Source organism: Ornithorhynchus anatinus, chromosome 2 (assembly GCF_004115215.2).
Source record: "Ornithorhynchus anatinus isolate Pmale09 chromosome 2, mOrnAna1.pri.v4, whole genome shotgun sequence".
Classification (NCBI taxonomy): Eukaryota; Metazoa; Chordata; class Mammalia; order Monotremata; family Ornithorhynchidae; genus Ornithorhynchus; species Ornithorhynchus anatinus.
This window is the reverse complement of record NC_041729.1, coordinates 29,187,796-29,209,240: the sequence shown is the minus strand read 5'-3', so window position 1 is coordinate 29,209,240 and position 21,445 is coordinate 29,187,796. Positions and strand designations below refer to the sequence as shown.

General features: G+C 44.8%; 1 protein-coding gene and 1 non-coding gene across 2 annotated transcripts in view; both read left to right on the top strand.

The window, feature by feature from the left end:
- The window catches only part of HS3ST4 (heparan sulfate-glucosamine 3-sulfotransferase 4), a 262,886-nt gene extending 245,039 nt beyond the window's left edge, over positions 1–17,847 (top strand). Inside the window, exon 4 of the mRNA XM_029058210.2 lies at positions 12,782–17,847. Within this exon, the coding sequence (XP_028914043.1) occupies positions 12,782–13,418 (637 nt within the window). The 3' untranslated portion in view covers positions 13,419–17,847. The remainder of the gene's footprint in view (positions 1–12,781) is intronic.
- Positions 17,848–19,146: 1,299 nt separating this feature from the next.
- On the top strand, positions 19,147–19,284 carry LOC114809826. The gene has a single exon (XR_003757601.1). It is a non-coding gene; the product is annotated as a small nucleolar RNA SNORA7 (small nucleolar RNA).
- The last annotated feature ends 2,161 nt before the right edge of the window (positions 19,285–21,445 follow it).

Genomic DNA, 21,445 nt, shown 5'->3' with positions numbered 1-21,445 from the left:
GTCTAAGCACTTAGTAAGCACTTCACAAATGTCATTATATTCATTATAAAAGATCAATTAAAAGACATTTCAGAACAATTTGCCTGAGTTATGAGGGAGCAATAATGAGTGATAAACTTTTGGGTCAAAAGAATCTTTTATCCAGAATGAAGTTTCTTAATGATTGGGATATACCGGTTCATCAGCATTGGAGACATGAACAAATGAAATACCAGTATCAACCTTTCAAATTGAGCTGCAAGTCAGAGCACAGATCAAGGCAATGTCTGAATCTAGACTGTCGGGATATCCCAAGAGAAGCCCCTGGTGACGTGGAAATTTAGAATTCCTTCATCATCGTCACCATCATCATCAAAGAGGATTTATTGACGTCCCCATGTGGGTTTTAGTGAGGTGGCAGGAACAGGGCAAAGCAAGTTTTACAAATCTCAACTCAGTGCTTTTCACAAGTTAAACCTTGGACCAAGAAACATTTTCATTTAACTTTATATTAAGAGTTCGATCCGATCGCTTTTCATCCACTGAATCAGATATTCCTCACCACATCCCTGACTGAGTTTTGAGGTAGCTCTTGACAGATGGAAGGAGGCCCAGATTTAAAAGTTTGTTCCTAAGTAGTGGTCTGTTCCAGCTGGGATCAGGAAACACCGGCCTTGTATAAGCTACTAAGACAATGAATGTCTTTCCACTGCCATCTGTGATGCCAAACCCTTTGGTTTGATATGTTGGGTGATGGTAGCTAATATGCATGGTAACCGATGGGCATCGTTCCTGCAGTTTTCAGCGTTCACCAATACAAAGTGGGGAATGTTTAAAGGGCAGAGAAACAATGCAGAACTACTTTGCAGAAGATGCTTAAATGCAAAGAAAATGCTCTGACAACTGTAACCTGCTTTTATACAGGTGAACACACACACACACACACAGAGAGTGGTGATGATCGAGTCTGCTGTCTTGAGGCTTCAGGAGGAAGAATCTGCACACGCTTAAAGAATGTCTTTTGCCGTGCTGGTGCATTTACCATTTGTAGCATGTAGAGCTGTTGACAATTTTTCCTGTAGGACTCATTATCTTTCTGAAACTTCTGCTCAAAGAGACTTCTGCGGCTTATCGAGATTTCAAGCTGCTTTGTAGAACTTGAGGATCAGCAAGGCCTAGTGGTAAGGGCACAGATCTGGGAGTCAGAGGAACTGGGTTTTAATCGGTGCGTGACCTGGGACAAGCCATTTCACTTCTCTGTCCCTCAGTGTCCTCATCTGGAAATGGGGATTTAAAGCCTGTTGTGTCTGCTTAAACTGTGAGCTCTTTGTGGGGTTGGGACTGTGTCTGACCTGATTAACTTGTGTCTACCCCTGCACTTAGGACAGTGCGTAACCCATAGTAAGTGTTTAACAGAATTATTATTATTAATAATAATAATTGCATTTTTGGATCAGACCAGTTCCTCAATACCCAAAGCACTTCTGGTTTCTTCTGGGGCCACTAGTGAAAAGATGCCACATCTCCAGTGGACTCCAAAGGCACCAAATAAATGCCACTGTTTAACTAGGTAATAGGACAGTGGAAATACACTCCTTCATTTTTCCTTTGCTTTACTTAAAGAAGCAGCATGTCCTAGTTAAAAGAGTATGGGCCTGGGAGTCAGAAGGATCTGGGTTCAAATCCCAGCTCCCCACAAGTCTGTTGTGTGATCTTGAGCAAGTCCCTTCATTTATATGTGCCTCAATTTCCTCACTGATAAAATGGGGTTTAAACCTGGAACCCTATGTGGGACAGGGACGGTGTTCAACCCAGTTATCATCTTGAACCTACCTCGGCACTTAGGTCAGTGCGTAGCACATAGTAACTACTTAACAAATACCTCAGCAGTATAGTAAGCACTGAACAAATACTGTAAAAAAATCAGCATCCGCTTATTATTTTAAATTCAAAATTTGTAACGTTGTTTGCGTAGCATCTCATCATTCTTCTGATGACACTTGGTGGCAGAGCTAGCTCGGGGCTATTGTCTGGGCAAAGGAGGAGTGTGACATCAGAATGTCATGCCTTAGTTATTTCACGCATCCTCCGGAGGCACATCATGACTGGTCCCATGCCCCATGGCCTCCAGGAAATACACCATCCTGAGCCCAAGAACAGTTTTTGGACCAAGGAAATTAGTCAACAATGAAAGAAATCTCAGCTTGGTCTAGAAGAGTCTCCGGGAGGTGGGGATGATGAGGAGCTGCTAGACTGCGTTTTCCAGGATCCAGGGGAATCTTCATGACATCACTTTCTGTTCAACTCCTCAGGCCAAGCCCTGGGGTTTCTGCTGCTACTCCACCTCCCTGGATCCCTGAGAAGCACTCAGACTCAAGTTTGAGTCTCCAGTACTGACAGGGGTTCAGAGCCCGATCCCAGCCAGAGAAGGCTTTGTTGTTCTCTCAGTTTCCTTAGCTAGTGCAGAGGCCCGGACTCACCTTTCCCTCACCACACCATCTTCCTCTGGCCCTGCATGGTTCCTTCCTCTAACTGGAATATGTATGTCTGTGAGGCATTTTTCTTAAAAAATATTCTGGTTTTTCCCGGCCTAGGGCAGCCTTAGTGACAGAAGTAACCCAAGATTAGCAGAGATTGTTCCAGACTTTGGACTCAATCAGCTCCCTCTCTGCTACTTAATCCTGGATCGTCTCCCACTACAACCCAATTTACACATTTGGCTCCTCTAATAACACTGTACCTCACTCCCATCTCTCTCATCGTCACCCTATTGCTAATGTCAATCGTTCAGTCATATTCGTGTGCTTACTGTGTGCGGAGTACCGTACTAAGTGCTTGGAAGAGTACAACACAACACTTATGTAAATATCTGTAATTTATTTATATTGATGTCTGTCTCCCCCTCTGGCCTCTAAGCTCACTGTGGACAGGGAATCTGTTTAATGTTGCATTGTACTCTCCCAAGTGCTCAGTACAGTGCTCTGCACCCAGTAAACGCTCAATAAGTACGATTGATCGACTGACTGACAATATAACAGACACATTCTCTGCCCACAGCAAGCTTACAATCTAGAGGGTGAGCTAACAGCCTAGAGGACTGTAATGTCCTCTTACCTGGAGCTCTGCTCTCCTTCACATCCGGCAGGGCATTGCTCTCCCCATCTTCAGAGCTCTTCTGAAATCCCATCCCATCGAAGAGGCTTTCCTTGACTAACCTCTCATCACTCCAACCTATTTCCACCCCTATTGCCACTTCAACACTTCCACATCACCTACTCACTTGAGTCCTCACCTTCTAAACACCTAGACACTCACCCCAACCTCTCCTTCCCCCAAAGCACTAAAGTACATATCTGTAAACTCTGCTGCTCCTTCATCCCCCATCTCCCAATTTATTTCTATGTCTTTCTCCCTGCTGGTTTGCAAACTCCTTGAGGGAAGAGACCGTCTCCCAACTGTTCCACTCTCACAGGCACTTTCATTCATTCATTCAGTAGTATTTATTGAGCGCTTACTGTGTGCAGAGCACTGTACTAAGTGCTTGGAATGTACAAATCGGTAACAGATAGAGACAGTCCCTGCCCTTTGACGGCCTTATTTAGTACAGTACTTTGCACAGAGCAAGTGCTCAGTGCCTGGGGGTTAGGAAACATGGGTCTCCATCTTGGCTCTGTGTGACTTGCCTATGTATGATCTTGGGCAAGTCATTTAACTGCTCTGTACCTCAGTTTCCCCAACTGTAAAATGAGGATTGATACACGTTCTCCCTCCTAATTAGATGGCAAGCATCTCATAGTCACGAGTCCGATTGTCTTGTAACTACTGCAGTGTTTAGTACAGTGTTCGTTACAAAATAGGCACTTACAAATACCATTATTATGATGATTACTCTTAATTGATTGTTTTATTGTTTGAGTTCTGAACCACAAATCCAATCTCAGGAGTCTTCACCAGGATTCTAGAAGCCCTCATCTTTGCCAGACTCACAGACTCCCTGTCCTGCTTTCCCACCCCCAGGCCCTCTCCTTATCTTAATACTACCCTGAAAAATCATGAAAAACCAAAAACTCTTTCAAAGTGATAATGCCAACAGGGCGATTTCAGAATGAGCTGTTTGTTTACAACCTCATTATTATCTGGAGTGTCTGCTGCTTACTTATTAAAATGGTGGGAGGCAGCTGAGTGATAAGCCTCAGGAATGATCTTTCAAAAGTTCACCCCCTGATTGTTCTCAACAAATGAGGAATAACAGATAAGGTACAATTAGCATGCTAGCCTATCAAAAATAAGAGCAGATCGGAGCCCAATAAATCGTCCCCAAGTTTCTAGATCAATCAGAAGTCTGTAGGAAGACCCAAGCCTTACAAGAACCCCAGTCTATTCTGGGAAAAATCACAGTTAAAAAAACAAAACTGTGCACCCTCTTTCCTTTGATTGAAACTGAGCCTGTGAAAATTTGAGCATTAAGAAACAAGTACATTTGGATTTCGTTTTAATGAATATGGATTTTTGACCTGTACAGATAAGGTCAGTGAGCAAGAGAAGGAATTGGGATTCAGGCTAAGATTTTTGGACTCTTCTCTTGCTCATACTAATTGAGAGCTCATACTAAGCTTCTCAAGGGCAGAGACAGTGTTTTTTTTAATCATCTGCTCATATCTACCTCAGTGCTCAGCACATAGCAAGCATTTAATAAATATTATTTAATAAACAATAAAGTGGCTAGTAGAATCTGTACAGTCATCACTCAGTGCAGTGAATTTCTCTGCTTCCTACCAGGTTGACATGGGACTGTTAAATATACATGATCACTTCTCCCTAGTCTCCCCTTAAAGAGAACCTAGCGTGAAACATCACAAACTGTACTTCACCACTTCAAGATTGGATGGAACTCAAGGTGACTCCTATCTTGATTTCTAAAAAGCGCAGTGACAATTCAAAGTGAGCTCAATGTGCCAGTTCATACCAGACTACGTATAAACATATCATACCCAAAGTTGATAACAGCAGATTGTATTTAATACAGTCCCAAACACAAGATGGTGATAAAGTAATCTAGTTGGACCGTGTCTAATAAACATATCTGCTTGCAGTTAACGGCTGAGTAGTCCCATCGAATGATTGTTTGCTTCCACTCCGCTTGTTGGTGTCAGTGTCGCAGTTTCAACCAGTGCCTGAGATGCTGTTAAGGAGCTGTTCCAAACCCAAACACATTGTTTTCTCACCATATGTTGATGCTGAAGCATACCATTTCCCCAACTAATACTGAGCAAAACACAAACAAAATCACCCGTTGCTGACTTCAGTGCCCACGTGCAGCCCTGCCTCCCGCCCAAATATAAACAGCGGATCCGCCCGCTGTCCTGGGAGATGTAGCTAGTTAAGGAACCAGTCATCCGCTACCAATTATTAGTCATCATTGTCAAGTGGCTGTGTGCGAGCCTGGTGCAGTAACTGTAGAATGACCCTAAATCCCGGAAGATGGAAAAATCAGTCCATTTTGGATTTGTTTTAAGTCTCTCTTTCTGAGGCTTCTTGAGGTTAAAGCAAAAATCAATTGCATGAGAAAATTCAAATGCTAATTTTCAAAAGCCTGCGGCTTGTCTTAGGTGGGGCTTTGTGTGTGAGACCTAGAAACACGCAGGATGTTGAATCCTGTTCCCCGAAATGCAAGATGTTATGAAGGATTTGGTCGAGCGTATATCAGAAGTTGGGTGCGTAAGGGTCTTCAGTCAGACTTTGTAACTCGGACATAGGTACATGTGTCTTTATGTATGTATCTTTAAATTGTATATTTTAAATTACTTGTATTAATGTCTGTCTCCCTCTCCAGACCGTAAGCTCCATGTTGTCGGGGAACGTGCCGACCGACTCTGTTGTGGTATACTCTCCCAAGCTCTTAGTTTCGTGCTCTGGGGATGACAATCACCCAGTAAATACCTTGGACTAAAACAATCATCAGTCCTTAGCACACCCTCTAGAAGTTGGCATACCAAATTTTGGGAAAAGCACACTAGCTAGGAGACCTCCACTGCTCCCTTTCCTTCCGACTTCTACTGCCCGTCATATGAGATTAAGGCCGCTCACCCCCATGCCGTCAGTCAATCACATTTATTGAGCGCTTACGGTGGGCAGGGCACTGTGCTAAACACTTGGGAGAGTACAATAGAAAAATAAAACAGACACATTTCCTGCTCACAGTGAGTTTACAGGCTAGAGGCAGAGACAGACATTGATATAAATACATGAATTACAGATATAAGTATATAAGAGCTGTGGGGCTGGGAGAGGGGAACGAATGAAGGGAACAAGTCAGGGCGATGCCGAAGGGAGAGGGAAAAGAGGAAATGAAGGCTTAGGGAAGGCCTCTTGGAGGAGATGTGCCTTCAATAAGGCTTTGAAAGTGGGGGAGAGTTACTGTCTGCTGAATCTGAGGAGGGAGGGCGTTCCAGACCAGAGGCGGCACATGGGAGAGTTCAGCAGCAACATAGATGAGATTAAGATACAGTGAAAAGGCTATCATTAGAGGAGTGAAGTGCGTGGGGCTGGGCCATAGTAGGAGAGCAGTGAGGTGAGGTAGGAGGGGGCAAGGTGATTGAGTGCTTTAAAGCCACAGGTGAGGAGTTTCTGTTGAATCCCACTTGTACCTGCTCCGAGACAGATTCTGGTAGGTTATCTGGCACTCTTCTCTCCCGGTTCTCCTCCTAAATTTCTGGCTGCTCCTTCTCAGTTTCTTTTCCTGGCTCTTCCTCGGCCTCCCATTTCCTAAATGGGAGTGTTCCTCAAGTCTCACTTGTGGGTCCCTGTCTATTCTCAATCTTCGCTCATTCTCTTGAGGAGCTCATCCTCTCAATCAATCATATCAATCATCTTCATTTAGCACTTACTACTTGCACAGCACTGTACTAAGCACTTGAGAGTAGAATACAAGAGAATTAGCAGTCCCGTTCTCATGGCTTCAGTGGCCACCTCTATGCAGATAACTCACAAATCTACTTTTTTAGCTCTGACTTCTCTGCAATCCCACATCTTCTTCTGCCTCCAGGCCCCATACCCATATCTGAACGCCTCATCTTCCCTCCCAAGTCCTCTCCTCCACCTAACTTTCCCATCCCAGATGACAATACTACCATCCTCCCAATCTCTCAAGCCCTCAACCTGAGCATCATCCTTGAATCCTCTCTCTCTTTCAGTCCCCATATTGAGTCCTTCACCAAACCCTCTGGTCTTCTTTCACAACTCCACAGAACTCACCCCTTCCTCTCCTTTGAAGCTGATCTAAGCCGTGGCCTAGTTGAAAGAGTATGGGCTTGAGAGTCAGAGGACTAGGGTTCTAGTCCCAGCTCTGCCACTTGTCTGCTGTGTGCCTTTGGGCAAGCCACTTAACTTCTCTGTGCCTCAGTTACCTCATCTGTAAAGTGGAGATTAAGACCGTGAGCCCCATGTGGGACAACCTGATTACCTTGTATCTACCCCAGGGTTTAGAACAGTACTTGGCACATAGGAAGAGCTTAACAAATACCATAATTATTATCATCATCATTGTCATATCCTAACTCAACTACTGCCTCAACCTCCTCACAGATGTCTCTGCCACCGGTCTCTCCCTTCTACAGCAGCAGCGTGATGTAGTGGTTAGAGTTCGGGCTTGGAAGTCATAAGGACATGGGTTCTAATCCCAGCTCCACCACATGTCTGCTGTGTGACCTTGGACAAGCCACTTAACCTCTCTGGGCCTCAGTTACCTCATCTGTAAAATGGGAATTGAGACTGTGAGCCCCACGTGGGACATCGACAGGGACTGTGTCCATTCTGATTAACTTGTATCTACCCCAGTGCTTAGAACAGTGCTTGGCATACAGGGGAAGCAGCGTGGCTCAGTGGAAAGAGCCTGGGCTTCGGAGTCAGGGGTCTTGGGTTCGACTCCCGGCTCTGCCACTTGTCAGCTGTGTGACTGTGGGCAAGTCACTTCACTTCTCTATGCCTCGGTTACCTCATCTGTAAAATGGGGATTAACCGTGAGCCTCACGTGGGACGACCTGATTACCCTGTATCTCCCCCAGCGCTTAGAACAGTGCTCTGCACATAGTAAGCGCTTAACAAATACCAACATTATTATTACAGTAAGTGCATACCAAATGCCATAATTATTATTATTATTGTTATTATTACCATCCACACTTCCCTCTGCTACTCGGATCATTTTTTCTAAAACATTGCTCTGCATACATCTCCCCGCTCCTCAGAAACCTCCAATGGTTGTCCACTCCTCGCTATATATTCAGAAATTCCTGACCATTTTGTAAAGGCACTCTCCCATCTCTCTCCCATCTATTTATCCTTTCTTCTCCCACTACAACCCAGCTGCCATTCTTCACTCCACTGTCCCTCAATCTCAATCAATCAGTCAATAAATCAATCAGATTTATTGAGCACTTAAGGTGTGCAGATCACTGTACTAAGCGCTTGGGATAGTACAATATAACAGGGTTGGTAGACACGTCCCCAGTCAATCAGTCGCATATATTGAGCACTTAATGTGTTCAGAGCACAGTATTAAGCCTTTGGGAGAAGTCAATGTAAGAGTTGGTGGACCGTTTCCATGCCCATTTCTAGAGAACTCATCTCTTTCTTTCCACATAGACCTCTTTCTCACACCTTCCCTTCCGCGAGGGATTGCAGTGAGGAGAGAGGAGCAGTGTGGCCTAGTGGCAAAACACAGACTTTGGAGCTAGAGGACCTGGGTTCTAATTCCAGCTCCTCCATTTCCCTGCTGTGTCACCTTGGGGAACTCCCTTAGCTTCTGTGTGCCTCAGTTTCCTCATCTGTGAAAGGGGATTCAATCCCTGTTCTTCCTCCGACTTTGACTGTGAACCTTATGTGGGCCGGGATTATGTCTCACGTGATTACCTTGGATCTACCCTAGTGTTTAGAACACTGCCTGACGTAGTAGGTGCGTAACAAATATTTTCATCCTTGGCAAGTAAAACTATGTGTAATCCCGAGAGATCCTGGCCTTGGCTGAGCTGCTCCAAGATTCTCTTGGACCTTAGCATCATCATCTGAGAAATGGGGATGTAGATCTAACTCTATTCCAGATGCACTGAGTCAAGTTAGAGATTGGCTATTACGGTTTTATAGGTGGAACCCAGTGTTTCCGACTCTGTTTGGAGTTGCAAATTTGGAAACCAGGATGCAATTGCTTTGCAGTGTTTTAAGTGTTTACTGCCGGTTGAATTCTTCTGCAAGCAAGTTATCTCAGCTCTGGAATTAGAATAAGGTAGCAGATGGTCCTGAGGTCATTGCGAGGCTTTCCTTGTTTCGTTTTGGCAGTGAAATCTCAATTTACTGCCTGCCACGTGCGAAGTGAACAGGAATCTTCAATGTGAAGACTGGGCTGACTCTTAATCTAGTAGTTGGAATCACTATGCTGGACTAGTCTACCCCATATCCTGTGCTTTATAGCGTGGCTCAGTGGAAGGAGCCCGGGCTTGGGAGTCAGAGATCATGGGTTCAAAACCCGGCTCTGCCACTTGTCAGCTGTGTGACTGTGGGTAAGTCACTTAACTTTTCTGGGCCTAAATTCCCTCATCTGTAAAATGGGGATTAAGAGTGTGAGCCTCACGTGGGACAACCTGATTACCCTGTGTCTACTCCAGCGCTTAGAACAGTGCTCTGCACACAGTAAGCACTTAACAAACACCAAGTTTATTATTTAGCTCCCGAGCAAACGGTTTCCACTGTAGAGTCTTTCGCAGGCCAAGATCCTGGAGTTCAACTTGACTGATCCATATCCAGGAGTGACCAAGCCTGACTTGGCCTGATTCACTCCCAGGACTCTGGTCCTATTTCCAGTCCACATAAGCACGCGAGCCAAGTCCTCTAGACAGTGAGCTCTTTGTGGTCATGGAGTATGTCTATCAACTCTATAGTGGTCTAGAGCTTAGTACAGTGCTCTGCACATAGTAAGCGCTTAACAAATACCAACATTGTTACTCTCCTAAACCCTTACTATAATGCTGTGAGCACAGTAAGCACTCAGTAAATACCACTGATTGATTGAGGACCACCCTTATTCTGGGTTGGAGCACAAATCAATCATATTTTTTGAGCACTTACTGTGTGCAGAGCACTATACTCGGGCTTGGGAGAGTACAATGTAACAATATAACAGAAGCATTCCCTGCTCACAAATGTAGATGTCCCTGAGCGCTTCTAAGGCTTCTGGCAAAGACATGAGGCTACTGGACTTCCCAGGAGCCATTGACACCCCAAACTGCAGGAGGAACCCGATCTGTACATTCCAAGCGCTTAGTACAGTGCTCTGCACATAGTAAGCGCTCAATAAATACTATTGAATGAATGAAGAGAAGGAAGACAACGGGCTGTTCTACTGTTGTCTTGAGTCTAGCCCAAAGCCACCAGAATACTTTTCTGACCCAACTCAACCTGGGAAAGGGTCCATTTGGACCCAAAGTCCAGAGACCCGTGTAGGACTGTGCTTCAGTGGTTTGAAAGGAAGGTGCCTTTCTAAGAGAGAAGCAGTATGGCCTGGTGGAAGAGCTTGGGCCACAGGGACAGAGGATTTGGGTTCTAATCCCAGCTCTGCCATCAGCCTACTGCGTGACCTTGGTCAAGGCACATAACCTTTCTGCACCTTAGGTTTGTAAAATGGAGATTCAATACTGGTTTTCTCCCTCTACTTAGGCTGTGAGCCCCATGTGGGACAGGGACTGTGCCTGACCTATCTTGTATTCAACCCAGTACTTGGTACAGAGTTAGCACTAAAGAAATGCTCTAAAATTACTACTGATCTCTAACGTAATACCAAGGAATGAGTTCCTCAAGTCAGTGTTAGATGTAAATTCATCTTAGGTTTGTGAATTCATTGGATCCTACTATTTTCCCAATGGAATCAAGTCCACGTTGTACCATGTTAGTACAATCACTTACCACATTAGTACAGTCTTTCATCCTATCCCGACTGGATTACCGCATCAACATCCTTTGTGATCTCCCAACCTCCTGTCTCTCAGTTCAGCCTATACTTCACTCTGCTGCCCGGATAATCTTTCTAGAGAAATGTTCAGGGCATGCCACCCCCCTCCTCAAAAATCTCCAGTGGTTGCCTATTAACCTCCGTATCAAACAAAAACTCCTCACTATTGGCTTCAAAGCTGTCCATCCCCTCGGCCCCTCCTAACTCACCTCCCTTCTCGCCTTCTACAGCCCCGCCCAGACGCCCCACTCCTCTGGTGCTGACCTTCTCGCTGTGCTCCGTTCTCTCGTGTCCTGCGGTCGATCCCGGCCCCCGTCCTACCTCTGGCCTGGAATGCCCTCCCTCCTCAAATCCGCCAAACTAGCACACTTCCCTCTTTCAAAGTCCAACTGAAAGTTCACCTCCTCCAGGAGGGCTTCCCAGACTAAGCCCCCCTTTTCCTCTGCTCCCCCTCCTCATCGCCCCCACTCGCTCCCTCTGCTCTACCTCCCTCACCACCCACAGAACTTGTGTGTATATAGGAACTTATTTGTAATTCTATTTATTTTATTAATGATGTGTATATATCTATAATTCTATTTATATTGACCTTATTGATGCCTGTCTACTTGTTTCGATGTCCATCTCCCACCGTCTAGTCTGTGAGCCCGATGTGGGCAGGGATTGTCTCTATTTGTTGCTGAATTGTACTTTCCGAGGGCTTAGTACAGTGCTCTGCACACAGTAAGCGCTCAGCAAATATGATTGAATGACTGCATGAAGTCCAAGTTCTAGTCTTAGCTTCACGTCTGAACAACTGCATGAAATTGAGCAAGACTCTTATCGAGTCTATAAATCTGTAAATTAGAGAAAGTAGTTCTTGTCCCTCATGAGCAAGAGGAATACTGGGAAAAACAAATGGTTGAAAGATGTGGGGAACTTAGGACTCTTCTAAGAAAAGCCATGGTAGAAATTTTAAGTTTGAATATCCTTGTTATTATTATTACCACTTCGATGAGAGAGTTGCATTTTACGGAGCAATTATGCGCTCCCTAAAAAAATTCCAGCTTCACTTTAATTTATCCAGTAGGCAAATTCTTTTTGGCTAATAAAAGTGCTTGCTGAGGAAGCTCAAAACCCAGCAGCAATTAATTATTGACGGAGCATGTGAATTAGAGATAAAAGAAAAGTCATTCTTTCTCACACACAAGATAGTAAATAAATTTAATTATCGTGCGAGAAGCTAAGGGATCTTCTTCTGTATTAAGTTTTATTAGCTGAGACATTTAAAAGCATGTCATCATAACAAAAAGGTCTTGTGTAATCCTAAATGTACCACTTTGGTACAAGGCTCTGAAGTGAATAGACTTAATTGAGCAAATGGTAGCAGATGGCCTGTTATACAGACAGGTATCGTACACGTTTATTGTCAATTAACTTTTGTCTACATGTGCCTATGGCAAATTGACTGTAGAATATGTTCCGAGCCCAGCTCTCCCGCGTGCTGTCTTAGCCTTCCTCGACTGAGGGGCGAACCCTAAAACACCGCTTTGCTTTCTGGAAGCTTCTCCGGTCAGGAAAAGCCACTCTTAGATTCGGCCCAGAAAGCCCTGGGGCAGCTGGTTATTCCTCGTGCTTGGAATCACTGGAGTGCTGGGCTGGCTGAAGGGAGCTCCTGGAACTGTGATAACAGGGACCGCGTCTACCGTCTCCGTTAGAGTGTCCTCTCCCCAGCGCTCAGCACAGTGCTCTACACACAGTAAGCGCTCAATGAATACCTCGATCGAATAAATGACATTTCTCCCTCCTCTCGTTTCCTCCTAGAAATGTAATGCCCAAGACCCTGGAAGGCCAGATCACCATGGAGAAAACCCCGAGCTACTTTGTAACGAATGAGGCCCCGAAACGTATCCACTCCATGGCCAAGGACACCAAGCTGATCGTGGTGGTGAGGAACCCGGTGACCAGGGCCATCTCAGACTACACGCAGACGCTGTCCAAGAAGCCTGAGATCCCCACTTTTGAGGTGTTGGCCTTCAAGAACCGGACCCTGGGGCTGATTGACGCCTCTTGGAGTGCCATCCGCATCGGAATCTACGCTCTCCACCTGGAGAATTGGCTCCAGTATTTCCCCCTTTCCCAGATCCTTTTTGTCAGTGGTGAAAGACTCATAATCGACCCTGCTGGGGAAATGGCCAAAGTCCAGGATTTTCTGGGCCTCAGAAGGGTCGTGACGGAGAAACATTTCTATTTCAACAAAACCAAGGGGTTCCCTTGTTTGAAGAAACCAGAGGACAGCAGCGCCCCTAGGTGCTTAGGGAAAAGCAAGGGGCGGACTCATCCCCAAATAGACCCAGATGTGATCCACAGACTGCGGAAATTTTACAAACCCTTCAATGTCATGTTTTACCAAATGACAGGTCAAGATTTCCAGTGGGAACAGGAAGAAAATGATAAGTGAGGCTAGAAATACAGGGGAAAGCGATCATCTCTCTAGGGGTGAATCATTGTCAAAGCCACTCAACTCCTACAGAGCTGCAGTCTCAATCTGGAAACCGGGGAGGCTCTTAAATTGTCAAGGTGACACCCACCCCCATTAAACGTTGAAACCATCCCACCAGATAGAGCATTTAGGGGGTCTTATCTTTGGGGCTTTTCCCCAAGGTTTCTCAGCCTGATGGGTTCAGTCTGCAAAATCGAGTTGCTTCAGGGAAAGGGAGCAAGCTGAGGATGGATGTCGTGCCAAATTGAAAGGGGATAGATGCCCAGGTCTTCACCCAGATGTCATTATTTCAACTGTAACCGCAACTGGACTTTGGGGTAAACATCAGCTGCCAGCAAAGTAGGAGTTGCATGGATTAAACCCGGTTGCCAGAAGCCAGAAAATTTCATTTATGGTAAATTAGGGAGGAATGATGAGGCGGATGAGGGTGGGAACCTATGTTTGCAATCGCCCAGGGGTGTTGAGCCGTGAATTCGGGAAAAATCCTTTATACGGGAGCTTCTCTCTCTCCGAGTACTGCTTGAACAGATGTGTTTAGCAAAGATCACCTCCCCTTGAGTCCATCCAGGCTCCCACCGGTAGCCGCATTCTACATTTTAGCATAAGATGCTGGGATCTGTAAAGTAGGAGACCAAAGTAGCCTCAGGAATCTCTGCGGGGAGGAGGGCTCAACACTCAGTCGGTGGTCAAAGTCTTTGATTGAAACGTCTCCCGGACCCTTCGTGCACTTCGCTTCTTCGAGGGGAGAAGTAGAGAAGGCCTCCACCCGATACTGAACTAACCTGCCCCACCGCGCTACTTTAAAGGAAGAAAGCCTATATCGGCTACTAAAGCTTCTTGTGGGAGAGTGAGGTTCTCACGGTCAGTAGGAGCAAGAGGGAAAAGGTGAATCAGTCTGTGGCCATTCAGCTACCAGGGGAATGCTGGCTCAGTGCTTTGGAACATGCTGAGAAAGATTTCTCTCCGAATTGGGAAAGTTTCTAAATGCAATGAGGTTTTCCACGCAAAAGCCCAACTGTTGACAGACAGGATTAAATGTTGCTCGGGCTTAGATGGGGGAAATCGGAAGGAGAATGCTCAGGGTTCACAATTGCCTCTTAAGAGCATTTAGGGTGAGCACAGCAGACACAGGATTATCTGCTGCAGTCCCCTTTACTATTCTACCATTTTCCACCAGTAGAGGTTGAGCATGATAAGAACCCACTGGAAAGCAGGTTTCTCTTTTAGACCAAATCCCTTTTCTTGTGTGAAACCCATGTGTTACCCGATGTTAGGACCCTGGTATTTATTTTCTTTCAAAAGCTCTTTCCTTTCTTTATCCAGAAGAAAACGACAGGGATGCTCACGTAGGCACCTACCCTCTGGGAGTGTGTCTTTATGATGTTGGCCGTGGACTAACCGGTATGGCTCCAGAGGAATAAGTATTAGTCACTGTGGGGAAACAGCTGAGGAACAGTGGTGGTCATGTCATTTAGTCTGGCCCCAGCTTGGTTGGTTTTTGTTAGGAAAATAAAGTCATCTTTGTAGCCCCACTCACTGAGAGACATCCGACTCCTTCAGTTTGAGGAGGTGAGATGCTGTGTAGGGTTAGGATGTCCTGGATGGACAATCACATGGTTTGTTAGATAACCTTCTGCTCTGAATTGTCACAGAAAAGCTAAATTCATTTGTCAAATTGAGGTGGTGTGGGCCCAGATCCTGGATCTTCACATTAGTTGCCGCTAAATAAAATGTCAGTTCCCATTAGCCTCACCGGATTAAAAAAACAGCATCTGACGTGAAATACTTTTTCACAGACCTACAAAACCCAGAAATTATTCTACTGAAATTGAAAATATGGAGAAGGGGAGAGTTTAATTTTTTTCAGGTGTTATTAAAATGTCATTTTCCCTGCTAAGTGAAAACTGTGTTGTTATAAAACTTAATCCAACATGATTAATGGATTCAGAATACGTTTTTATTAATCTCCCCAACCTCCAGAGAGCCTGTGATCACCTGACCAGCTGGACGGCCCCAAGCCACTCTGCTCCTCCCTGGTCCTGACCTGTTTTGTAAATTTGGAGCTGGGGGAAGCAGAAGGGAAGGAGGTTCCAGAAATGTTCAATCGTGTACAGGACCTAAAGGCTGCATGGTTTATCGATCCATACCTGTACCAGAAACAGAGGGTATTGGCTCAACCTCATAGTAGCATTACTCCCAATTGAAAAACAGCCTTACAAGTGAGATCTATTTTTTCAGAGAAGCCCCTATTGAGACAAAGACACCTTTATTACCAAAAAAAAAGAAGATATAGATAGCTAGACATATAAATATATATTCTATGAGTTTATTTTAAAAAAATGAAATGAAATGGGATCGTGACATTTGCACTATTTCAGAGCATCTGGCCTGATATGAAGAAAGAGAGCCATGTTTCTCTTCAGCCTTTTCCCTTCTTAGCACTGTTTCCCTCCCCACCCCCCCACCCCTACTCTATCACCCTTATTCTATCACTGGGGGGTACAGTGCTCATAAGCAGAAAAATAGGATTATGGGAGAGCTTGCTTATGTTTCTTGTGCACAGTTGTTCAGCCAGAAAGCTCTCTAGCCTGATTTCCATCACGCTTAGAAGGGCTTGGCTTTTATTGCCCTCTGAAAATTCAGAGTCTTCCTCTGACGTATCAAGGAGGGTGCTAAGGAGGAATTACTGGTTTGCACAGAACCTGCCCTCAAGTGGGACAGGTTCTGTGTCTGATCTGTCAGTATTGCATCTGCCCCAGGGCTTCGTATAGTACGTGGCACATTGCGAGTGCTTAACAAATAGCAAGACTATTGTCGGTGCCCTTCCCTTTGAATCTTCATCCCAGGCAAATGCAGAAACCCCATCTTGCTACCCTGTTTCCAGAATATTAACTTTAACTGTAGGACTCGACCCCACACCCCTTCCTTATCCTGCAACGTGCACATGTGCATGGATACACACACACGTGCACACCCACGTACACACACACACCCCACGGGATTTCTTCCATGCCTGTTTTCTTCCCAATTTTAGGCAAGCGTGCTTTTTTTTTTTTGACATGACAGGAGTAAATGCTGGAGAAGGAAAACATGCTCTGCTAAGTGCCAAGAAAAGAGGGAGCTTGGCTTGTGTATTGATGAAAGTATTACCAGTACATATACAGTTGCTCTCGCTTAAAATTCTTTCTCTTGAAAAAACAGTACATCCATTAGTCACCCTGGATGAGAGGTGTGGCCATATTCGACATGATTCCCAGTAATTCATGAAGGTAACCCGGGTCACTATTCCCTTTCACTTGGGCGATATTCCCATCATGCAGGGATGAAAAAATGCTTAGTGATTCACAAAGACAAATCGCAGGATTTTGAGGAGGTGAGAAAAGTCCCCAGGACTAGTGGATACGGTGCAAAGAGAGTCAGCAGGAGTGAGGGAACTTTTGAGTTTTTGCTTTACAAATCTGTCTTCTAGCCAACTGCTAACAAACATCTCACAGGATCTAGGAGAAAGGAAGTCACCAGCAGTGTTTGCTTAATGTGCCAGCGGGGCCCTGGAAGTCACTACCCTGAGTCTTTGTAGATGCAAAGTATCTGGATAATTCAGGCCTGAGAAATATCCAGGTATTTCCTGTGGGTAGGATTTTATGGACTGAACTATCCAGGCAATTCAGGCACAAGCATAGGCAGGCCTCAATTATCTAGATAGTATTCATGAGCAGCAATCCAGTATCTGTCTAAGCTTTCCTGAGGAGAGTGTTTTGCACCTGTCCTTGTTTCTCATTCTCTGTGGGATAAACGTTGGGGAGGCAGAAGCCATTTTGATCTTTGAGCAATGATGTGAAGAATCTGCGCTTGTGAATGGATGACTGACACCGATTCCGGATTCAGGAAAAAAGACTCAATCGTTTCGTTTTTTTTCAATTCTATTTTCTGAAATGTAAACTTTGGCTGTTCCCTCAATGGCTCCGGAAGGGATCTGCTGAGTCAATCTCCATTTTTTAAATGGGATAACTTGACAAAGGAATTATTTTCTACAGAGACTGGCAGAGGCAACCACTTGAAAGAGATTTGGGTTAATGACATTTTTATTTTCTATTTAAATGTCTGCATTCGACTCACGGGGGACTGGATTTTATATTTGATTTCAATTAGCAAAGCATAAATTACACCAAATTTTCTAAATTCCAAGGTGAAGATTCATTGTCCTGGAAAAGCTGGTACTTTGTGGTTCAGAGACTAGAAGTGGAGATGGTGTAAGCCAAACAGTTCTGCTGTCAGATTTCCCAAACATGTCTCTTTCTGTCTGTATCCTGCTGTACCTGAAAGATATGAAAATCTTGAACTTCAAGTTTGACACCACTCTAGACAATAAAACAATGTAACAGCCACATCTTTCTGCTCCATTTATCTTTAATCGTTGCAGATGAACGGATCTTTTAATAATAATGATGGTATTTGTTGTTAAGCAGTTACTATGTATCAGGCACTCCTCTAAGCGCTGGGTTAGATGCAAGCTAATCAGGTTGGATACAGTATCTGTCCCACATGGGGCTCACAGTTTCAATCCCAGAGAAGTGAAGGGACATGCCCAAGGTCACACAGCAGACAAGTGGCCAAGCTGGGATTAGAACGTATGACTTTCTGACTCCCAGGCCCATGCGGTGTACACTATCCCACACTTTTTCTCGTAATTATAATAATTATAATATTTGTTAAGCATTTACTGTGTGCTAAGCACTATTCTAAACACTGGTGTGGATATAAGGTAATGAGGTTGTCCCCTGTGGGTCTCGCGGTCTTAGTCCCCCCTTTATAGATGAGGTAACTGAGGCACAGAGAAGTTAAGTGGCTTGCCCAAGGTCACACAGCTGACAAGTGAGACAGGATTAGAACCCACATCCTATGACTCCCAAGTCCCTGCTCTTTCCACTAAGCCATGCTTCTAGGCGGTAAATGAGTGGCAGGAAATAGGAGGATTTTCTGCAGTAAACTGGTCCTTGATCTGGTCTACTAGACCCACGTCAACAGCAATGCAGACAGAGCTGGTCAGTCACTTGGGTTTTGGGCAGTGGGTGCTCTTCTTTGGTGTTTGCACCACAAGTATTGGCCCAACTTGATACGAATAACCAGAAGACGCGTGGAAAGTCTTCTGATCCCATGGTCGGTACAACACTTTTCAGCCAGCGAGTCATCAGCACTTTATCGAGCACCTACTGGGGGGAAGCCTTTGTTAGGATCATGCAATAAGAGCGGGGATTGTTCTAAGAAGACAACTGTGTTTCACATAATAGCAGCACTCTAACTGAAGCTTGTCAAGTGCCATTTCACTGTGTCAGTTTATCCAGATGTTAATCTCAACAAGGCTCTGAAAAACTGGTTGTGGGAAGACATAGCTAGCTCTATCTCCCCCCTTCTCTTCCTCCCTCTTCATTTTTTCTTCCCAAAGGAAAGTCCTGGCCAATCTCTATTCACCAAGAATTAGACAGATGACCCAGTTTTCCCATCCACATTATTTATTTATATACATTAAACATCACTGTGGGTACTCACCATATTTAGCATTAATTGAAATACAAATAAAACAATGAATGTTGTTAAACACTGTCTGGTCCCCAACTGTGATTATGGATTTTTTTTCCTGTGAAAAAAGTGCCTACCCTATGGAAATGGTTTCGGGTACAGGGGTTTTCCCCTCTCAGGGTCACACCTGGAGAGTTTCCAGTACTCTACCAGTCTCGACTACGGGACGGAAAGTCAAGCAAAGGCATAACCATTCCATTCCTAGCTTGGGCAGTGGCTAGCGAGTGGAAGGCAATCTGCTACGAGTTAAAACTCACCTGTGCTGGGCAGCAACGGGCACGGGAGGGAGTCGAGGGCAGAAAATCAAGTTTACTGCATGTAACGATGCAATGGCAAACCACTTCCATTGTTTTACCAAGAGAATTCTATGGATACACTACCAGAATGATTTCGGGTGCAAGTGGGGTGTTCTGGGAGAGATGTGTTAATGGTGTCGTTGCTATGGATCAGAGACGACTAGACAGCATAAGACAAGGCAGGAATTTTGCCCCGAGGCTTGGAATGTACAACCTGAGTGCTTCCCAACCTTCTCATTGTCTGATGCTACAAGAGGAACATTCCCTGGATGCCCCTCCTGAGCCTTTTCTCTCCCCTTTTCCTCCCAGCTGGAAGCCCAGGGGAAAAAGGTAAAGAGGGGCAGCCTCCTATTAAACTACTTTCCTTGTGTGGTGAAGTTCTTGTTTAGTTACTCCACCTCCTTTGATTTCGCAGAACTTGTGCAGGTGGCCTCCCAAGTGGGGAAACATGCCTGAGCCCTTAGCAATAAAATGATGGCTCCTTATATCCCTGGGGTCATAAGGAAGAGTCTGGAGTGGAGACAACTAGAATAGCTGATCAGCGTTCCTTCCAGGATGAGAATTCAAAACGAGCTTCCTCTCTGGGAAACTCACAGTCTAAGGAAGCATCTCCTAGGTGGTGGTGACTTTTGGGGAGTGGTTTGATGGAGACAAGTATGTGTATTGGTCCACATGACTCTGGAAAGACCTATGAAGAGTGAGGTCATGAGAGAGCTAGCAGAGGACAAGAGAAGCAGGTTTAAGGAGCATAGAAGAAGAAGAGAGCGTGGAATCTAGGAAAAGAAGAATCAATTAATCAATCAATCGTATTTGCCAAGTGCTCACTGTATGCAGACCACTGTACTAAGCACTTGGGAGATTATAATACAACAGAGTGGGTAGATTTAATCATTTATTCATTCAATCCTATTTAGTGAGTGCTTCCTGTATGTAGAGGACTGTACTAAGCGCTTGGTAGAGTGCAATGCAACAATAAACACGTATTCCCCACCTACAAAGAGCTTACAGTCTAGGCGGGGAGAACGTACTTCGACTAAAAACAAACCAGGAGTCAGGATCCTTACATCAAACTATTAAATCAAAAAAGAGGAGGGGCCCATTCTTGAAAGCCAATGGTGGGCTGATCTGCACTCAGAGAATTGCCCCTGCACTGGGCAAAATCTAAGCCAAAAGCCCTGATGCATTATTTTCATATAGCCAGACTGTAACCCCCAGATGGACCTTGGCTCTCCTGCTTGCCCTGATGAGACTCAATCTGCTTAAGAACCACACTGCCAAATCTACATGTATAATTGCCTCACTTTGCCCCCTTTTCTCAAGATGCAAATTCAGAAAATTCAGAAATTCAGAAAATTCAGAGTTCAGAAAATCAAAAGCAACAAGGATCCTCGTCATTAATTGTGAGCACCTCAAGGGGCAGGATCCTGTCTAATTCCCACAAGCTCGCTTTCCCGATGCTTAGTACAGTGATCTGCACACAGTAAACACATAATAAATACTGCTACTACTGCACTACATCTAAATTTAGAAGGTCAGGAGAAAAACTTCGGTGCGATGATCTAAGTAAATAATGTAAGATTCCCCCCTTAATGGGGGTATTGTTAGGTGCTTACTGTGTGCCAGGTACTGCAAGCAAATTAGGTTGAACAGAGTCCCTGCTCCACATGGGACTAACAGTCTTAATCCCCAGTTTACAGATGAGATAACTGAAGCACAGAGAAGTTAAGTGATTTGCCCTAGGGTCACACAGCACACAGCAAACAAATGGATAGGTGTCCAACCTGATTAACTTGTACCTACTCCAATACTTGGAAAACTGTGTGACAGCAAGCGCTTAACAAACATCATAAAAAATGGATTAGCTCCTTATTTTTTAAAGCTTTCTTGGGATCGTAGTCTCTTTAACTCTCCTCAGTTATCTGCTTTGGGCTTTAATCATCTAAACAGTGAGACACTTCACCCTAATTATTCGTTTTAAAGGGCTGAGTTGGAAAGTGACCTCCCCTTTGGTTGCTTAACAAGAAACAGTAGACCAGCTGGTCTCCCTGCTGGAATTTGAACTTAAGTCTCTCGGGATCGTGGGCAGTAAAAAAGGTTAATGTTGAGAGGCAA